General features: G+C 43.3%; 1 protein-coding gene across 7 annotated transcripts in view; it reads right to left on the reverse strand.

Moving 5' to 3' along the window:
- Window positions 1-11757, reverse strand: part of LOC122556788 (transcription elongation regulator 1) — a 109434-nt gene extending 97677 nt beyond the window's left edge. For all 7 annotated transcript variants that reach the window (XM_087995471.1, XM_043703970.2, XM_043703969.2 and 4 more), the window contains exons 1-2: window positions 11343-11757; window positions 1133-1361 (exon numbers count right to left, since the gene is read on the reverse strand). In XM_087995471.1, the coding sequence (XP_087851597.1) occupies window positions 1133-1361; window positions 11343-11581 (468 nt within the window). In that variant the 5' untranslated portion in view covers window positions 11582-11757. The remainder of the gene's footprint in view (window positions 1-1132; window positions 1362-11342) is intronic.
- Window positions 11758-22118: the final 10361 nt, after the last annotated feature.

The raw sequence follows: 22118 nt of genomic DNA on the forward strand, positions 1-22118 counted from the left end.
TCCTGCTCGTCTGCCTTGGATTCCAGCATCTGCAGTTTTTGTTTCTAACCAAGGCTCCTGCATACTCCAGATTCAAAAACACAAAGACTTTGTGAAAGTACATCCACAAGTCAAGAAAGATAGATGAATTAGTTGTGTACCAGATGTTCTTCTATCTCCAGTGCTTCAACTAAGCAAGTGGAGATATGTGGCAGATAAGGGCCAATGACCAGGATGGCAGATTTTGTTACTGTCAAAGTAACACATAGGAATGCATTCAGCAAGGTTGCAGAGGTAACCTGTGAAATGGAGAACTGCACATTATGCTGCTCAGAGTTAGAAAATGCAGTTAAGTGATATTCTCGTTAAACAAAGACACACATCAGTGACAGTAATCAAGCTTCAAATAGTTCAAGCAACTTAGTCCTGACTGTGAGGGTAATCATAAGCTAAACCAACTCAGAGATATGAAAAAACTGCATCTTGATTAAAGGCAATAGGTTCAGAAACTGGAAAAGTATAACACAGCAGAAGGACAAGAAAAATTAAGACCACAAAGCTCAGAGAAACAGGATACATGGATTTTCCAGCACGTGGTTAATCTTTCATAATTCTGCATCCAAACTCTGTTCTCAAATTAATTCACCATTTGTAATTATGATTTTAATGTTTACTTCTCCACCTTTTAAGGGATTAACTTGTGTGGAGTTATGGCTCACACAAAGAGCATTATGTCCACTGGGAACACATCCAATTGGCCATTTTTTCCTGCATGAACCAACAAAGGGATCAAAGGCAGCCCAATGGAATTCATGAAGGGTATCACAGTCTAGCTTGACACAGCCCTTATCCTGGATCCAACCAAATACTGTTTGTCAAAGAGTTCACTGGATAATCATAAAAAACAATAACTACAGCTGACTGCATTGCAATTTGAATATAAGCAATAAAACTGTCTGCAGCATTTACTCTTTGGAAGTATTTCATACATTCTCTCCAATCTATTATATAAACAAAAATATTATTCTATATAGCTGAGACCATGACCTGACAAACATGTGAAATTAAAAGGGAACCATTCAAAACTGCAACTAAGCTACAGGTCTTTGAAGACAGAAAAATGTATTTTAACTTTATCCTCTGTACCTCCTACCTGTAAATGTGGTGGAGCTATAGGTGGTGGAATTCCTCCTGGTGGTGGTGGAATTGGTGGCATACTAGGATCGAATGGTGGTCGCCCAAAAGGAGGACGGGGTGGGGGTCCTCTCATCATCGCAAATGGTGGAGGAGGTGGGCGTACATGAAGTGGTGGTGGACCTCGTAGCATTGCATTTGTTGGAGGTGCTGGACCACGGAATCGCAACGCTTGTTGGTGTGCCATCCTATCAGAGGAAATAAAATGACAGATTTGACATAATTTATAGATTATACTGCATGTGTTATCTTACTGTTATTGACAGTTACAAATTCAGAGTTTTGTTTTCCTGTCCTCCTCCTCCTGGCAGCGATTTCATAGATACCTGCCACTCTCCAAGACTATGACATCCAGTGGTTATTGTTCATCATTCAATCTCAACATTGTTAATTCTGTTAACACCAATGATCCTGTCCTCACCCAGTGTCCACAAACGTGTTCTATAGCACAGCTCACCAGATACCACCAAGATCAATAAACAAGAGTTCTTTACCTTTGCAGTTGACAACCACATCAAGCGAACAAGTTACTAAGGTTCAAAGTTATTACAAAAAAAATCTTCAGGTACCTCACTCACTTTCTCAATAGACTCTCAAACAAGCAGAATTACCAAGTTCATATCACAACTCAAGTGACAGTCTAATCTATCGGAAACAAAAGCAGAAAATGCTGGAGGTATTCCATCGACACAGCAAAATCTGTTTTTGTTTCACATTTCCAGCATCTACAGTTTTAGGATTTCCACTCTGTGAGCTGTTATGATTAGGAAAACTCTTAACAAGTTTAGGTAATTAAAAAATACAATAAATTAACAAAAAGACAGAACAGAGATATTTTTGCCATTTAATTCAGATCAGAAGGAACACATTAGTACCTGGAAGATAACCCACCAACCAATATCTTGTTTATTTGAAGTGAGTAGTATTAAGCAAAGGTTAAGTATCTTGCTCAGTTCTATTCATTTCTGCAAACTAGCATCTCCTTCAGGACACACAATTTCTCACTTGTAAAGATAATAGTATCCGGTATTCAATAATCCAAATTTCAGATTATTCAGCAAGATCGCAAGGTCCCAATGCTTGGCTAAACTATGTCATCCAACATTTGATTAACTGAATTAAATAGTCCCGGCCTGTGTCCTTCGGATAATCGAGGTTCCTCTGTACACAGATTCCAGTGACATTTATGGCAGTGTGCAAAGACTAACTGAAATCAATGTTTGCTGATTGCAAACACATTTTTCCAGCATTATTTTCTTTCCTAAGATACAACAATGCAATCTGATCAAATGTTTTTCTTTTTCGTGTTTCCCCCTCCAGTACAACTTTCTGACTGGTGTGCAGTTCCATAGGTGGCAGCAGCGCTTGCATACCTCAGTCATGTGCTACTTCATCACAGCAACTAGGACAGCTCATGACAACTGCCTGAAGCTAGCCATCTCACACTCCCCAATTGTTGCTAATTACTTCCCTCAGCACAGACTGGGGACTCAAACTTGGAACCCTCTGCTCTGTGCAGCATTCTATCTAAAAACAGGAATTACATCAATGAGCTACTGGAGATCACTCCCCACCTCCAGTTGATCTGCATCAAAATTGATCCCTGACCTTCCTTGTGAGCATGCCTGTTAAAACTGTGTCAGATTGAAGGTCACTATTTTACAAGAGAACATGAACTGAAACAAAAAATGCTAATAAAAAGGCTCCCAAAGCAAAACCGTACTTCCCTCATGCCATACAAGGTCACGAACTCAAGTACGATCAAAAATCCATGTTGGCTATTAAGTAAGTTATACTTTTAACATGTTGATTGGCAATGTAAAAACACAGCAAGCCCGGCAGGTGCCTTCGTCTCATGAAACATAACCCATTTCTTTGAATATCATTGCTCAAAGAACTATCAGTTCTCTGCACTTGAGCACTTAATGTGCTGACATGCTGAATTTTCCAAAGTTACCAGCAGCCTATGGTATTTCAACCGGTCATCAGACTCTTGACACTAAGTGTCAGCAAGACATTTGACAGAGGAGGCTTAATTGAACAGGTAATTTTTATGTGCTCACATACTAATTCTCATTTATTTTCTAGGCAACTGTAATAAGAAACAGAAGGCCTCCAACATTTACAGCATTCAATTTGCTATCACAATCACTTATAATACCATATAAACAATAATTGAATTTAGGATCTGGCAATCTCACTGTTTGTTTACCTCTTCCCTCACTGGATCCATCTCTCATCACAAAAGCAAAAGGTTTAATGACTTTGCAACATTTCAAAATATTGTCTTTTTAAAACTTTTAGAATTCACACATACCAGCCCAAATGCTGACATGTGTTGGCACCTTTACAAAGCAGCACACTCCCATGGGAAAATGGATTCTTCAACAAAAGAAGTGTATGCAAGGATAATTTGCTTCCCTGGTTTTCAACACTTGACCTTAAGAAGAAATTATTTGCAACTTCTAGCAGAAACAATTGTTGCAGTGTCGTCCCTCAGTCGAAGCAAAATGCTCAGAGACACAGTATAATTTTACCTCCTTCATCTTTATTCCAGGCACTGGAGGGAGAGTGAATGATCACCCATGTGCACAGAGACATGAGTTCTCGGACTTCTCTCTTGAACCACAGTTACTTAATGATTTATATTGTCATTTTACAGGGAGGAGCATCCAGATGAAGCAACATTCACTAATTTTAACGGTCACCCAATCAATGTGTGTGTCAAAAGCAAAGATTAAGCCATCTGCTGTTACACAATGAATGTTTTTAACCTTAACTGGCCTCACATAATGAATAGTTTTCACCTTGTAAACCCATAACAATGGGGTGCTGGAGGCAAGAGCAAACTGCAAGTTCTTATCTAATGAGTCATGCTCAGCTGAACATCTTGTTTCACAAAACTCAAAACTTAACTCATTCCCTACCTGCTCATACTTTACACCCTTTCTCAGCAGGGGTAAAAGGAAGACACCAAAACACCATTCAAAGGACTTCCATTTGCACTGCATTACCTAACCAAATGGACACGTGTAAAATATTTGTGGAAGAAAAAAGTAAGAGGAAGAAATAACACTGTAAAAGTATCAGGGAGAGAAGAAAAAAGAACATAGGTACAGGACTCCAGAGCACTGTGTCTAACATCAAAATAATTAAGCATGTTATTAGAAAGGCAAGAGGAACATTCACCTTTATTTCAAAAAGAGTAGAACATAAAAATAAAGACATTGTGCTGAAGTTATACAAAGCACTGGTCAGATGATAGCTGAACTCTTCTGGGCACCTTTTCCAAGGAAAGATATAATGACATTGGAGGCATTCCAAAGGCTGATATCAGATATGGTGGGACTGTCTTATGAAGACGGTTGAATCCACTGGTTTTGTACTCACTGGAATATCGAGGAATGACAGGCAGAGTTTATTGAAATAGTACAGAGGACTTGGCTGGATGGAGGCAGAAAGGCTGGTCCCCCTTGTGGGACAGTTTAGGACAAGAGGGCAAGATCTCAGAATCAAAAATCATCCTTTTAAGTCAGAGTCGAAGAGAAATTTCTTCTCTCATAGGGCAATCAATCAATCTGTGGAATTCTTTACTAAACAGCGATACAAACTGCTTTGTTAAGTATATTCAAGGCTGATATATTGACATGTTTAATCAGTCAGTGAATCGGGGCTATGGGGAAAAAGGCAGGAAAGTGGAGTTGAGGAATAATGGACTCATTGAATGGCAGAGCAGATCTGATGGGCTAAAAGGTCTACTTCAGCTCCTATTTCTTATTGACATAAAGCTGGAATAGAGCAGAAAGAGCGAAACTGTTCAAAAAAGCATCAAGAACCAGAGGGCATTTCCAAGTGACTTACAAAAGCAGTAAATGTGATGAGTCAAGAAACACTGTCGCACAGAATGCACTGTTTGGAAGTGTAGCTCAACTAAAGAGAGTACTGGATGTTCATTTGGAGAGAAACAATGTGCAATGGTAAGGGTGAAAAGCAGGATATGCCAGTCGATACTGATGCTCATTTGAAGAATCAGTGCCGACACCATGGCCAAATGGCCTCCTTCTGTACCCTAACACTTGTGATATCATCTAGCTGACAATAGATTGAAAATACACTTATGATACAGGCAGTTCTTCTATAATGTAATGGTTAAGTACTTCTGCAACCCCACATTCCAAAAAAAAAGCACTTTTGAAACAGTGTGATTAAAGTGTTGGCAGTGTAATTGCATTACAGCCAATGCACATTTTAAAAGTTAGTGCTTTAGAACAGTGCCCTCAATTTGTCAATCGTATTACAGTGAATCCACATTCATGAAAGGTGTGTTATAACAGAACAACCTGTACTGGAGTTTATACAAGAGCTAAGAAAGAAAATTAATCAACAAAGCAGGGATGTATGCCAGCTACAGGTCAACAGCAACATGCTTTTGGATTCCAACAGGTTTGACAAAAACTCTCACTTGTAACCCAGACAGCAATATTTGCTTCACAGGGAATTTCTCTTCTTTAAATCCAACCAGAGAGATTAAACCAATGTTCATTCAAGTTATCTGAAAAGGTGAAGGATATCATGTTCTTGTTCCTATCTCAGGAATACAGTCGAAATTCTGCATCGATAGTCAAAAACTAATCCAATAGACTCATGGCAGATTTAATCAAGGTCCAATCAGTCAAGATTGCCAAAGAATCAAAAGAATGCACAATATCAGGAATGGAACTGGGAACTTGCAAGATTCCTTCCCTTCATCCATTTCTTTGTACTTCCCACAACACCCATTAACCCCATGGTACGTTTTAAAATTCGTAAGATACAAGGGTCAATGCAAAGGAAAACATTGGTTGATCAACCCTAACTTCTCTTGATGCGGACTTGGTAAGGTGCTTTATTGAAACACTGCAGTCTATGTGATACAGATAAACTCTCATTGCTATTAAGAAGCAGTTTTAGGATTTTGATCCAGCAACAAAGAAATGGCCATTTCATTCCAAGTCAGAACAGTGTGGGTCTTTGAAGGAAATTTGCAGATTGTTGTGCTCCCAGGGAGATGGAAGGATACCAATAATGAAGCAACTGAAGATGACTCAACTGAGGAACTCCAACACCAATATCCTGTAGTTCAGAAGACTGGCCTCCAACATTCATCTTCCCTGATACAAGGTACGACTCCAGCCAGTTCAGTGTTTTCTCACCAATTACAAAGGCACCTCAATAATCCGAAGGACACCAGCGGGGTGTACTTCGTTCAGTTAATCAGAGGCCGGATAACATAGTTAGCATCGCATTGGGACCTTGTGATCTTCTACAGATAATCCGAAATTTGGTGAATCGAATGCCAGATAATCAAGGGTCCTCAGTACTACTGATTATAATTTTGCTAAATTATTTTATTTTATGGATTTGGGCATCGCTGGCTCGGCTAGCTTTTTTTTATTGCACATTCCCAATTGCCCCTGACGTGGGTGATATCGAACCAACTTCTGAAGCTACTGCAGTCCAAATAGTGTAGGGTCATGTTCGATGTGGTACAAAGTTCAAGGAATTTGACCCAGTCACAGTGAAGAAACAGCAATTATATTTTCAATTTAGGATTTTGTATGACTTGGAGAGGATTGTACAGGTGGTGATGTTCTCATCCATCTGCTGCCTTTGTCCCTCCAGGTAGTGCAGTTCATAGATTTCAAAGGTGCTGTCAAAAGAGGCTTGGTGAATTTCTGCAGTGAATCTTGCAAATGACCCAAACCATATTGCTGGAGGAAGTGAAGGTTAAGGGTAGATGGGGATGGAGATTCAAGCAAGTTGCTTTGTACTGGATAATGTTAAAGTTTAAGTGTTGTTGGAGCGGCACACATTGAGGTAAGCAGACAGTATGGCATCTCACTGACCTGTGCCTTGTCAACGATCCTATCAATAAGACAGCATTTATCGTATTGCAGGACTCCCAGCCTCTGACCTGTTCTTGTCACCACAGTATTGACTTGGCTGAGAGAAAGTGAGGACTGTAGATACTGGCAATCAGAGTCAGAAAGTGTAGTGCTGGAAAAGCACAGGTTATGCAGCATCCGAAGAGCTGGAGAGTCGATGCTTCAGCCTTATTCCCGAAACATCGACTCTCCTGCTCCTTGGATGCTGCCTGACCTGCTGTGCTCTTCCAGTGCCACACTTTTTTGACTATTCACTTGGCTGGTCCAGTTCAGTTTTTGATCACTGGTCACTCCCAGGATGCTGTTAGCACTTTGTGTCACATGCTGCCTGAATGTCAAAGCCTGTCAATTTACATCTCAAGTTCAACACTCTGGCTCATGTTTGGTCAAGACTACAATGAGCTGGTGATCCAAATGGATTGTCAGTGAGCTGAAACAAAACCACAAACAGCTTTCGCTTCTTCTTGCTCAAGGGCTCATTTTAAACATTTTAAAGTATATACTAAGAATTGTTGTAGGTCAATATCATTTCAATTTATATTTAATGTATACTTTAACCGATCCTGAACAAATGTTTACTTCAAATATTCTGTCTCCATGACACACTTAATCCTCTCATTCACAAGTCTTCTTTACAGTTTTGGTCTAATGCACAAGTCAAACAGTTTGGTTCCCTCTTCAGGTTTTTCCCTGTCAATACAGTATCAAATTTGCAAAGAACAAACTCTTATTTCTACAGGACATTTCTCAATCTCGCAATGTTCCAAAGTAATTTATGGTCACTTTTGCTTAACTGTAATCATTGTTGCCAGCAACACAGAAGCTAATCTGGGGTCAGCAAGATCCAATACATCAACATGACAATGACCAGATAACAATTTTTAGTGTGAGCAATTCGAGGAATGGGTTAGAATTGTTCAGCACTTTCAGTCTTTTATACTCTCCTGAGGGGACAGATGGAACCTCAGGTCAAAATATCATCTGAATGGCAGTACCTATCATAGCACAGTACTCTCTCAAAGCAGCAAAGTGTCAGTCCTAAGTAATGACAACTCTCAGATAGGGAACCTGCCTCGGGCATTTACCACCCAAAGTATGTAAAAATTGTCAAATGACTCTCTTTTCTCCTTCTGGAAATAAGCACAATGTGTGTCTCAGAACACATATCAGACACTTCAAATGCTAGGAAACCTCAGCATTCAAGATAAAGGTTCTTTGCCACAATGGCAAAGGCACAAAATAAGTTTCTATGAATGAAGAGGGATTTTTGGTTTAAAAAAAAAGTAGTGTTTGACGAAAGGATGCAATCCTATCATCATTCCTGATTTTCTTCATTTTCTGCCTGAGTGAAGGATAAGGACTAAGAAAAAAAAGTCTGACGTCTTTACACCAAGCACAAAAAAAAACAAAATGACTCCGTCTGGAAACTAGACTCGGTCCTTTTCAGTATTTCTGTCAAGGACAAAGGCATCAAATCATGAAAAGCTGCTCTTTTTAAATTGCAGATACTAAATTGTAAACAGTTCAAAAACAGTTCACTGAATCGTGCATCTTATTCTCTTGTTATTCTTCTTCACTCATTCGTTGGATTTCAGAATAGAGTACACAGGTCTTCTGTACTGTTTAAGCTGGGATACCACTTCAACAAACAATACGTCTTTCTCCTCAATATTTCATAATGTTACATAAAACACTGAGAATTCTAAAGAATTCAAGACTGATCAAGACATCAATACTGTTCCAACATGAATAAACTTCTCATCACCACAACCTCTGCCACCCCACTTTAATATTGGTATTTCTATTTGTCTGATGCTTCCCCCAATTGTTACCCCCACTGCAAACTGCCTCACAATTTTATCTTTACCAAAATTCAATAAGTTTCTTGTTTAATCTAGTCTTTCAATTATCTCAAGATTTACAATAGGTACTAATCTTGGAATATCACACTCAATCGCCATATTGTACTGGGCTTCTGCCCGAAACATCGATTTTCCTGCTCCTCGGATGCTGCCTGACCTGCTGTGTTTTTCCAGCACCACTCTAATCTAAACTCTGGTTTCCAGCATCTGCAGTCCTCACTTCTGCCATATTGTATTTTCAGACCCCATTCCAAATATTCCACAATATCATCTCAACTTGAAACTCTCAGAATATACAAGGTTTGCTACCTTGATGCTGATTAAGACACGAAACAGGGGCTTTTTCAGTTCTTCTGGATACAAGTACAAGAACCAGTGGGGATAAAAAAGCCCCTGATATCAAAGCTAATATCTATGCCTTCACCCTCATGAAACCATCTCACTGCTGTTTTGAGGAGTATATATGCTAATGCACTGACAGTAAATCACTTTGGCAAACTGTGGGTATAAAAGCTGCAAAATAATTGCAAGTTTCTATGTAAACATATTGATTTACCAATGGTATACCAACAAAACTTTTCTAAGTCCAGCAATATTTCATCATGCCTGGCTTTTCAGATAACTCGGGTCCTAAACCAACATGTAGAATAAAGAAAATTAGCGAAGTTGGTGACATCTCAGTCTTGAATCACCAAGTGTCAAATATTGAAAATCCCTCCCGCTCTTTTTTCAAAGTGCTCATCTTGCAATATACGTCGATAGCATGATGCTGGAAAAGTTCAGGCAGCATCCAAGAAGCAGGAGAATCAGGAATGATGAAGGGCCCGAAAACGGTGATTCTTCTACTCCTCGGATGCTGCCTGACAGGCTGCGCTTTTCCAGCACCACACTCTCGACTATGATCTTCAGCATCTGCAGTCCTCACTTTCTCCATCTTGCAATAAATCCCAACACCACATCACGGCGGCACAGTGGTTAGCACTGCTGCCTCACAGCGCCAGAGACCCGGGTTCAATTCCTGCCTCAAGCAACTGTGTGGAGTTTGCACATTCTCACCACGTCTGCGTGGGTTTCCTCCGGGTGCTCCGGTTTCCTCCCACAGTCCAAAAATGTGCAGGTAAGGTGAATTGGCAAATACGCTAAATTGCCCGTAGTGTTAGGTGAAGGGGTAAATGTAGGGGTAAATGTATGGGTCTGGGTGGGTTGCACTTCGGTGGGTCGGTGTGGACTTGTTGGGCCGAAGGGCCTGTTTCCACACTAAGTAATCTAATCTAATCAGTGTGTCAAATATATGTGACAAGGTTCAACCAGTACTTTTCTTGGCAAACAATTTAACCAACAGGTAACTTTGGCCATCAACTGACAGAGATGAGAAAGAGAAAACAAAATGACCTTACAACTTCTTCTATTGACAAGTAAATAATTGAAACAGGCAGGCATTAAAGGAAGTCAAATGACATTCACTATTGACAATGATCCAATGAACTCTGAACATTGCATAAGCAATCAGCAACAGAGGATGCGCGTTATTGTAGATCAACAACCAAGAAACTCGGTTAGATCTGAACATCTAAACATGAGAGATTTTGTTTTACTTGAATATACACTGCCTGAGAAGATCAATCATTTCTTTAGTGACGTGATTCCGCCGGCCAGTGCCCCCTCTCAATCTACTTAGTATCAGAAAAGGAAAAGGCTCTTGTGGCACAGTTTGTAGGAACGTCTAAGCCAGAAGGCCCGGGTTCACATCCCACCTGGTCCAGAAGTGTGTCAGCACACGGTTGAACGGATTACTTTGAAATTAAGGCGGGGGGCGTGGGAGGAGGAGAGAGAGAGAGAGAGAAGGAATTGTCCAGCTGTCCACCTATGAGGATATTGACAGGTTGCAGGGTCTGGATGTGTTACAAAACGGTCCACGATCACAGAACTCTGCGCACAAGCACTCGGGCTGCCTTTGGATGGGAACCGCGTGATATAGTCAAAGCAAGACAGATAAAGTTACGGAAACGCTCGAACGGGGCCTTCCGTGCACGCCACCGCCAAGAGAAGTCGGGGATGGAAGGCAGTGCAGTTAAAGTTTCAAAAAAGGAGGGCGAGGTGAAATGTGAATAATTAAACATGGCTTCTTCGTGCACGAGCAGCACTCTCTGCCCTGCGTGCAGAGCCTCGGCTCCGGGGCAACGTAACCAGAGCTCCCGGAACAAACCAGGGGATAGGAGAGATGGGCCCCGCGCCCACCAGCAAGTGCCGCCCGGAGGAGTAAAAGTGTGTCCTTTCCCTCCCCAGCAGGCCCACACTCGGAGCCCGAGGCCTAGCCCGGTCTGGGAGAGACGGGGCCGATCGAGAGTTCCGGGGACGCGAGAGCACAATCGCCGCCACCTACCGGGCCTGGTTGGAGCTGTCGGTGTTGGGTTTCGGCTGGTCGCCGGCTCCGTCCGCCTGCGCCTGGCTCGGGTGTAACAGGCCATCCTGCATCAACAAACCCACGTCGGCCATGATAGTGAGGGGGCTGGAAGGCGATGGTTCACTCAGAAAGGGGAAGGGAATGCTTACCTCCCGCTCAACTGAACCGAACCTGCTGACCAAGAACCGCCTCCCGGACGACCAACCCGACAACCCCATTGGTAACTATCGCCAAAGACTCGCTTCCCAGTCGCTGGATTGCCTGTCACTCAAATGACGTCAGGCCAGCGGCGGGGTTTTCTCTCAGCCAGCACGTTCGGTTGCGGCGCTAGACAGGAAGTGACGTTAATCCAAGCAACTCAGAGCTTGCTTGGATCCAGTGCATGGCCTGTTGGGTGGAGAAACCATTGACCTCAGTCAGTGAGGAACTAAGCTTGGGAAACGAAACTTGGAAAATTAAACAGTAACTTTCTGACCTACGTCTTCAGTGGGAACAGAAGAACTGTATCTCAATAAAGAAAGCCACGTGGTGTGAATTGGAAAGGACACCTGACTGAAGGGGTTGATGGTGGGCAGGCAGTGGGTTTGCATTTGAAGGACATGGCCACGAGTTGACAAATTCATGTCTGGCACAAAACAAGTAAAACAATAAAAGGGAACATCAAGAGGTTCTTCATCCTCAAAGGTGTTCAGGAGGCGAGAGAGAGAGACGGGGAAAACTGTCCCAGCTCCAGGAAAGTATGCAGAACCTGCTCCTGCTGCAGACGATGGGAATCGATGTCACAGAGGACCTCAAGGAGGCGAAGGGCCAGCAAGCCTCGCTCTTTGCCTCGGAGGCCTCCAAGATAATCTTCCGGTCCAGGGTCCGCTCGGTGGAGCAGGACGAGACGTGCTCACGTTTCTTCTTCCAGAAGGTGCACAAAGAGAGCTCCGTGCTCAGCAGCCTGAAGGAAGAAGATGGCTCGGTAACGTCATCTCAGGCTGACATCATGAGGATCAGCAAATCCTTCTATGCCAGTCTGTATGACTCGAAGCCAACCGACAGCGCGGCCTCCAAGTCGTTCCTGTCCTCTATCACGGAGGTCCTAGACGACGGAACACGAGAGAGGCTGGACCAGTCGCTATCTCTGGATGAGCTGACCAAGGCCCTCGAGTCCTTCGAAAAGAATAAAACTCCCGGAAGCGACGGCTTACCGGTCGAGCTCTATTCTGCTCTTTGGGACTTGATTGGTCGGGACCTGCTGGAGGTGTATGTCAGTATGCTTCGGGCAGGTACCATGAGTGAATCCATGAGGAAAGGCATCATCACCCTCATCTACAAGCAGAAGGGGGAGAGGGAAGAAATTAGAAATTGGAGACCGATCTCACTGTTAAACACAGACTACAAAATCTTGTCAAAGGTCATCGCCAACCGGGTCAGGTCTGCTCTGGGATCGGTGATCCACCCTGACCAAACCTGTGCTGTACCGGGCAGGAAGATCGCTGAGAGTCTCGCACTCCTCAGAGATATGATTGCCTACGTGCAGGACAGGGGGGTGGACACCTGCCTCATCAGCCTGGACTAGGAGAAAGCCTTTGACAGGATATCGCATACATGTATGAGGGATGTCCTCTCCAAAATGGGCTTCGGGGAGGGAATCGCTAATTGGATCAGACTGCTCTACACCAACATTGTCAGTGCAGTCTCAATCAATGGGTGGGAATCAGATAGCTTCCCAGTCAGATCTGGAGTCAGGCAGGGCTGCCCTCTCTCTCCTGCCTTGTTTGTGTGCTGCATAGCGCCATTTGCCGAGTCCATCAGGAAGGATGCGAGCCTGAGAGGGGTGACTATTCCTGGCAGCGGGGGTCTGCAGGTTAAGGCCTCCCTGTACATGGACGACGTCGCCATTTTCTGCTCGGATCCACTGTCCGTGCACAGACTCATGTGCATCTGTGACCAGTTCGAACGGGCCTCGGGGGCCAAGGTAAACCGAGGCAAGAGCGAAGCAATGCTCTTCGGGAACTGGGCCGACCAATCCTCTATTTGGTATTTGGTTCGGGGGGGCTGGGGCGTGCGCCAAGACCTGGGAGGAGCGGATCAGGAAGGTGAGACAGAAACTGGGCAGATGGGAGCAACGGTCGCTCTCTATCGCGGGTAAAAACCTGGTCATCAGGTGTGAGGTACTCTCAGTATTGTTATACGTGGCACAGGTCTGGCCTATCCCCAGAACCTGTGCCGTCGCAGTCACCCGGGCCATCTTCCACTTCGTGTGGAGATCAAAGATGGACGGGGTCCGAAGATATGTAATGTACAAAGACCGGTGCAATGGGGGAAAAAACACACCCAATGCAACCCTCACCCTGATGGCTACCTTTGTGTGTGGCTGCATCAAGCTGTGTGTGCATCCCCGGTACGCAAACACCAAGTGTCACTACGTACTGAGGTTCTACCTGTCACCGGTGTTGCGAAGGATGGGCCTGGCCTCGCTGCCGCGGAACGCTCCGAGTCGTTGGACCGTTCCGTACCACCTGTCCTTCGTGGAGAAATTTATCAAGAAAAACACCTTTGACCACAAGTCCATCAGGAAGTGGTCAGCACGTAGTGTCCTTGAGACCCTTCGAGAAAAGGAGAGGGCAGATCTTGTCAAGCGGTTCCCTGAGCAGACTGTCAAAGCCATTTGGCAGAATCCCTCATCGCCAGAACTTTCCAACAAGCACCAAGACATGGCTTGGCTGGTGGTGAGAAGGGCTCTGCCTGTGAGATCATTTATACACGCCCGGACTCTCTGCCGCACCGCACGCTGCCCTCGAAGCGGCTGCGGGGGGGACGAGACTGTCACACACCTCCTTCTGGAATGTGCCTATGCAGAGGAAGTCTGGAGAGGAATGCAGTGGTGTCTGTCGAGGTTCGTCCCGAGCAGCGCCGTGACGCAGGACTCCGTGCTGTACGGCCTGTTCCCCAGGACGCACATCGAGACGAACATCAACTGTGCCTGGAGGATCATCAACTCGGTGAAGGACGCTCTCTGGGTGGTCCGAAACCTGTTGATCTTCCAGCTGAAGGAGTTGACCCCGACTGAGTGTTGCAGACTGGCACATTCCAAGGTCCAGGACTACGTGTTGAGGGACGCGCTGAAGCTTGGGGCAGCTGCCGCCAAGGTGCGGTGGGGAAAGACCACCTGCCTAAGAAGAACAGGGGGCCCACGCTTTCATTTGGGCCCCGCTGGTGCCTCAGCTCAATGTAATCGCACCAACCTGTGAATAGGAATGATTACCCTGTTTTGATACGCAAAGAAATGGAATGTTTACAGAATGATGACATGTCCAATTGTATAGATTAAATATATATGAATAAAGTATATTTTTGAAATGAAAAAAAAGGAGGAAAGGTGGCTCCACCTTGGCTTCCAAAGGAAATTAAACATAGTATTAAGATGAGATGTATACAATTGCCAGGAAAAGCAGCGTGCTTGAGGATTGGGTGTATTTTAGAATTTGGCAAAAGAGGTCAAAATCTTCGATCAAGTGGGTGAATACAAAGCAAGATTGCAGAGAACATAGAATTTGACTGTAAGAATTTGTATAAAATGTGTGAAGAGAGAAAGATTCATAAGACTACATATAGATCCCTTACACTCAAAAGATACAAACTCCACAAGGCCGTAAGAGAAGCAGTTAGAGGCCCAAACCAACCATATGGAGACCCGCTTCTTCTTGTGATGATGCTGCTCCTTTAATAAGGTTATGCCGCCCTTGGATTTTTTTGCAGAGAGTTCGTAAAAGCAGTAATTCTGAAAAGTCGAGGTTTGAAGGGTTTTAGGGCCTCTTTGATTATAACTAACAGATACTACCTCAGGTGAAAGGCTTTCATGCTTTAAAAAAAACATTTGTACAATGGAAGAGGAGCGGCCACTTCTCCCAGCTCAGCTTTACTTCGGTTTTTAGTAGACTGGCTGTTCACTGAAAGCAGACAATCAGTTGGAGGATGCTGAAACAGTTATGTGGAAGAAGGTGTTCCATGCTGAATCCCTCTGTCATCTCTCTCTCTCTCTCTCCTGTAAGACCTGCGTTCGATCTTACCTTTTTTGCTGAGGGGTGTTTATGGGGATTGTTGCAGAAATTTGGAACAGCATCCTTACGTTGGGATAGTCTGTTGGGATTTTGGACAGGTGAAGTTATTCTGTATTCTGTTCTCTTTTGTTTGTGTTTCATTCGGTAATCTCGCAAATAAATTCTGTTTTGTTTAAAACTAAGTGATTGGGCCAGCTGCATCTCTCCTGGAATATTCTTGAAATGTTTGTAAAGGGGTCTGGCCTGGTCCCTTACACTATGGCAAGGTTTACACAACAAAATGAAGCAGACCAAGATAGCAGACAAAATTATGAAGGGCATTGATATAAATAGACGAAGTCCTTTCCCTGGGGTTGGGGAATCCAGAACTAGAGGGCATAGGATTAGGGTGAGAGGGGAAAGATATAAAAGAGACCTAAGGGGCAACCTTTTCACGCAGAGGGTGGTACGTGTATGGAATGAGCTGCCAGAGGTTGTGGTGGAGACTGGTACAATTGCAACATTTAAGAGGCATTTGGATGGATATATGAATAGGAAGGGTTTGGAGGGATATGGGCCTGGTGCTGGCAAATGGGACTAGATTGGGTTGGGATATCTGGTCGGCATGGACGGGTAGGACCAAAGGGTCTGTTTCCATGCTGTACATCTCTATGACTCTCAAACACATCCCTCCTTGATGTGCTCAATGCTTTCTATGCTCAATTTGAGCAGAATGTCAGCGGTGCAGTGACCCCTGCCCCAACAGCTCCAGCCACACCTGTTCCCTCCATTACTGCCACAGACATCAGTTCAGTCTTCCTTAGAGTCAAGTCAAGGAAAGCAACAGGCTGAGATGGAGTTGCTGGCTATGCACTTAGATCCTGTGTGGACCACCTGGTTGAGGTATTCACTGACATTTTCAACCTCTCCCTCCCATAAGCAGGTCCCCACCTGCTTCAAGAAGACCACCATCATCCCAGTACCAAAGAAAGCACATGCAAAGTGCCTTAATGGATACCATACAGTGGCTCTGACCTGCATAATCATGAAGTGCTTCAAGAGGCACGTCATGACCCACATCAACTCTAGCCTCCCAGGCTGCCTCAACCCCCTCCAATTTGCCTTCTGATTATACAGATCCACACTGGAAGCCATTTCCCTCGCCTTAGGAACATTTGCACGACAAAGACCTTCGTCAGACTCCTGCACATCGACTACAGCTCCACCTTCATCACCATTATTCCCTCCAGTCTGATCTCAAAACTCTGAGACCTGGGTCTCTGCAACTGGATCCTCCGCTTTCTGATCCACAGACTACCATCAGTGAAGATAGACAATTGCACCTGCTCCACAGCAACACGCAACACTGGAGCCCCCCAAAAATGAGTTCTCAGTCCCCTACTGTACTCTCTGTACACCCATGACTGTGTAATTAAATTCCAAATGAACACCATCTACAAGCTTGCTGATGACACTACAATGGTAGGATGGATATCAAACAACAATGAGTCAGAATACAGGAAGGAAATACATTGCTTGCTATCATGGTGCAATGATAACAACCTCTCTCTTAATCTTGGCAAAACAAAATAATTGATCATTGTCTTCAGGAAAGAAGTAGGAGGACACCCCACCCCATATATATCAACTGAGCTGAGATGAAGAGCATCAAAGAACAAAGAAAACTTACAGCCCAGGAACAGGCCCTTTGGCCCTCCAACCCTGAGCCAATCCAAATGTACTGTCTAAAGCTGTCGGTCAATTCCAAAGCATCTGTATCCCTCTGCTCCCCACCTATTCATGCATTTGTCCAGACACATCTTCAATGAATCTACCGTGCCTGCCACTACCACCTCTGCTGGCAACGCATTCCAAATGCCCACCACCCTCTGTGTGAAGTACTTGCCGTGTGTATCCCCCTTAAACTTTCCACCTCTCACCTTGAAAGCATGACCTCTCGTTATTGAATCCTTCACCCTGGGAAAAAGCTTGTCCCTATCCATCTTTCTATACCCTTCATGATTTTATAAACCTCAATCAGGTCCCCCTCAATCTCCTTTTTTATAATGAAAATAAACCTAACCTACTCAACCTTCCTTCATAGCTTGCACCTTCCATACCAGGCAACATCCTCGGAAACCTTCTCTGCACCTTCTCCAAAGCGTCCACATCCTTTTGGTAATGTGGCGACCAGAACTGTACACAAAATTCTAAATGTGGCCGAACCAATGTCATGTACAATTTTAACATGACTTGCCAGCTCTTATACTCAATACCCCGTCCAATGAAGGCAAGCATACTATATGCCTTCTTGACCACTCTATCCACCTGTGCAGCAACCTTCAGGGTACAATGGACCTGCACTCCCAGATCTCTCTGCCCATTAAGTTTTCCCAAGGCTCTTCCGTTCATTGTATAATTCACTCTATAATTAGTCTTGCCTAAATGCATCACCTCACATTTGTCTGGATTGAAAACCATCTGCCACTTTTTCGCCCAAGTTTATCTATATCTCCTATATTCTCTGACAGTCCCTTATGCTTTCTGCTTCTCCACCAATTTTCGTGTCATCTGCAAATTTGCTATCATACCAACAGTGCCCTCTTCCAGATCATTTATGTATATTACAAACAACAGTGGCCCAAACACTGACCCCTGTGGAAAACCACTGGTCACCTTTCTCCATTTCGAGAAACTCCCTTCAACTACTACTCTCTGTCTCCTGTTGCTCAACCAGTTCTTTATCCACTGAGCTAGAACACCATGTGACTTCACTTTCTTCATTAATCTACCATGAGGAATCTTATCTAACGCCTTACTAAAGTTCATGTATATGACATCAAGAACGTCAAACTCCTAGGAGTGACGATAACTGACAATCTGTCCTAGATCTCCCACGTAGGATAGTCAAGAAGGCACAACAATGTCTCTTCTTCCTCAGGCAGCTTAGGAAATTTGCATGTCCATAAGGACCCTCACCAGCTTTTACAGATGCACCATAGAAAGCATACTGTCTGAGTGCATAACGGCCTGGTATGGAAACAGCTTTGCGCAAGACCATAAGAAACTACAGAAGGTTGGGTACACAGTCCAGACCATCATGGAAGCCAACCTCCCATCCATGGACTCCATTTACACTGCTCGTTGGCATGAAAAGACTGCCCACATCAAAGACCCTCCCATCCCAGTAACGCTTTCTGACAACTTCTCTCAGAAAGAAAATACAGAAGCTTGAACATGGACCAACAGGTTCAGGAACAGCTTCTTCATTGCCTTTATTAGACTGCTGAATGGACTCTCTAACTTCAAATAATGTTGATCTTGCATTGTGCACTTCCTGTGCAGTTGCAACCTGTATGCCTCGCTCTGTATGAACACTGTGATTTATATGTCCTGTTTGCTATGATCTGCCTGTACTAGTTGCAAAACAAAACTTTTCACTGTACTCAGTTACATATGACTGCAATAAATCAAATACAATCAAAATCAAAATCTCATCTGTCATGTGTCCACACAGTCCACCAGTTTATCTCTGTCCTCATAAAGATTGTCACTGCCCTCATGATTCACCACACTTTTGTGTCATTTGCAAATGTTGAAATTGTTCCCTGAACAGCCATGTCCAAATCATTAATATATTTTAATATAGTAGCAATCCTGGCACCAAACCCAGAGAACCTCGCTGTTTGTCTTCCTCCAGTCCACCAGAGAACCTTTCATCATGAGTTTGTTACCTGTCACTCAGCCAACTTTATATCCATGCTGTACTCTTTGTTCCATGGGTTCCAACTTTGCTGATGAACCACTTTTGAGGCACTTTATAAAGCCGTCTTTGGAAGTCTATCTAGACCACATCAACTGGATCATCCTCATTGGCATTTTCTGTGGTGAATCAAAACACACAAGCATGTCAGAAAAATAGATGTTATCTTTAACAAAGCCATGCTAACTTTTATGAATTAATCTACACGTCCAAGTAATTGTTAACTTTGGCCCAGATTATTGTTTTTTTTAAAAACAAACTTCCCATCACTGAGATCAAACTGATTGCTAATATATGGTCAATTTGCCTCGGTACAATAGTGGACCTTCTACATTATAGGACCATAAATCCACTGACAAAGCAAGTGGTTGCATTGAAGTTGATTCCTCTGCTGATAAGTTTATATGATAGGTTGGATTAAATAGCAGAGCAAGACAAATTAACACATATTTGCAAAGGCATTAAAGTTAGACTTACAACTTCAGATATTGCCTTTGGACATTAGGAGAGTCCCTATTAGCTTGCAAAAGCACATTTGGAATTTAAGAGCACCTTGTAAAAGCGGCCAAAACCAGGTCATGAGAATAGAACAACTTATCTGGAGATCCAATGGCATTGCTGAATCACTGTCAATAATCTTGGGTGTAGCATTAACCAGAAACTCAACTGGAACACCAAATTAAATACTGTGGTTACAAGAGAAGATCATATGCTTGGATGTCTATGGCTCATTACTAAACTGACTCCCCAAAGCCTGTTCACTACCACCTACAAAACACAGGTCAGTCGTGTTATGGAATACTCCCCACTTGCCTGGATGAGTGCAGCTTCAACACTCAAGAAGCTTGTTACCATCCAGGACAAAGCAGGCCTGCTTAATTAGCACACATTTACCACCTAAAAACATTGATTCCCTTCAATCCTGATGAAAAGTAGCTGCAATGTATATCATTGTCGAGATATGCAACAGCAATTTGCCAAGGCTCATTTGACAGCACCTTTCAAATTTCTGGCCTCTACCACCTGGAAAAACAAGGAGGCATGGGAAAAGCACCATCACCAGAGAGACTGCAAGGAGGTGGCTCACCATCACATTCTCAAAGAAAATTATGGATCAACAATAAATGCTAGCCTTGGCCTTGTCCCATGAATGGATGCAAAAATAAATGTGTAATTGCCAAACTGCGCAGAGAAGTTTGGATGGAAAGGAACGTTTTGTGACAACTGAATTTATTGGTTACTACTCCTCAGTTATCAGCTATGCCTGTTTTTCAATACAGTACATGTTTAGCAAGCATTACATATTTTCAACACTACTACATATCTGGTGTCTGGCAGTCTAAGGATAATGTGGCACTGATCCTTGTCAGCTTCAGAGTCTTTCTTACTTTCAGGTGACAGCAACAGAGGTTCCTCTTGATTTCCATATCGATTGCCCAACAATTTTAATCGTTCCAAATGGGGAGAGTTAAGCTCCTGAGTCATGATCCCACAGGAAAAACCCATCTACCAGCAATCTGCACTGGGCAATTTCAAGAGAACTGTTCTCAGTTTTCCATTCACTTATTTTAATGGAATGAATATCATGGGCATTCATCCGCAATTTGCCAGAATGCAAATCTCAAGTATCCCTGTGGGTCACGTTCTCCATTGATTTCACTGGTCCCATGGGGCTGAAACTCATTTTTATTTTGGCTAAATGTGAGTTACACCAATGTTTTTGGAAAGAATTTCATTGCAATGTTCAACAAAATTTCTGATTGTATCTTTCCAAATGCACAAAATGAACAATCAACCTTATCTCGCACTTCTGATTCAATCCCCATCTTAACAGACTCTGTTCCCAGAACAACATGCCACTCTGTGGATATTTGCAAAAAAAGACCAACATCCTTTACATCCGTGCCATTTTTGAGAGGCTGCTGTGTAACTGGATAAGACAAAGAAGGAGGCATCTATCTGATACAAACAGCTAGGATCAAGTGAATCCTAAGAGGAGTACAAAGGCAGTTGGAATACACTTATTGAGGGAAATCAGGAGGGCAAAAAGGGGATATGAGAAAGCTTTGGCAAATTGAGTTAAGGAGAATCCAAAGAGATTCTATAAGTACATGAAGAACAAAAGAGTAACTAAGGAGAGAATAAGGCCCCTTAGAGATTAACAGGGCTAACTACATATGGACCACAGGAGATGAGTGAGAAACTAAGCATGAATTTTGCATCAGTATTTATTGTGGAGAAGCTTATAGAAACAAGAGAGTTTGGAGAAGTAAATAGTGATATCTTGAGAAGTGTTCACATCACAGAAGAGGAGGTGCTGGATGTCTTAAAATGCATAAAGTTGGATAAATCCCCAGGGCTTGATCAGGTATAAACCAGAACTTTGTGGGAAGCGAGGGAAATGATTGCTGAGATATTTGCATCATGAATAGGCATAGGATATCTTCCACATATGCATGAAACCACAAGAGATGGGTGAGATAATAAACATATTTTGCGTCAGTATTTACTGTGGACAAGGGCATGGAAGCTGAAGAAACTTGGGAAAATAAATAGTGATGTCCTGGAAAGAGTTCATATTACAGAAAAGGAGGTACTGGAGGTCTTAAAATGCATAAAAGTGGATAAACCCTCGGACTTGATTGAGTGTTTCCCAGAACTTTGTGGGAAACTAGGGAAGAGATTGCTGTGCCCCTTGCTGAGATATTTGTATCATCCTCAGCCATGGATAAGGTGCCAGAAGACTGGAAGTTGGCTAATGTAGTGCAATTATTTAAGAAAGGCTGTAATCAAAATCCAGGGAACTATAGACCAGTGAGCCTTACGTCAGTAATAGGTATGTTGTTGGAGGGGATTCTGAGGGACAGAACTTACATGCATTTGAAAAGGCAAGGACTGATGAGGGATAGTCAACATGGCTTTCTGCATGCGAAATCATGCTGGAAAAGCACAGCATGTCAGGGG

The sequence above is a fragment of the Chiloscyllium plagiosum genome, unplaced genomic scaffold, assembly GCF_037043375.1.
Source record: "Chiloscyllium plagiosum isolate Xiang-an unplaced genomic scaffold, Cpla_swu_hap1 HiC_scaffold_16, whole genome shotgun sequence".
Lineage (NCBI taxonomy): Eukaryota > Metazoa > Chordata > Chondrichthyes > Orectolobiformes > Hemiscylliidae > Chiloscyllium > Chiloscyllium plagiosum.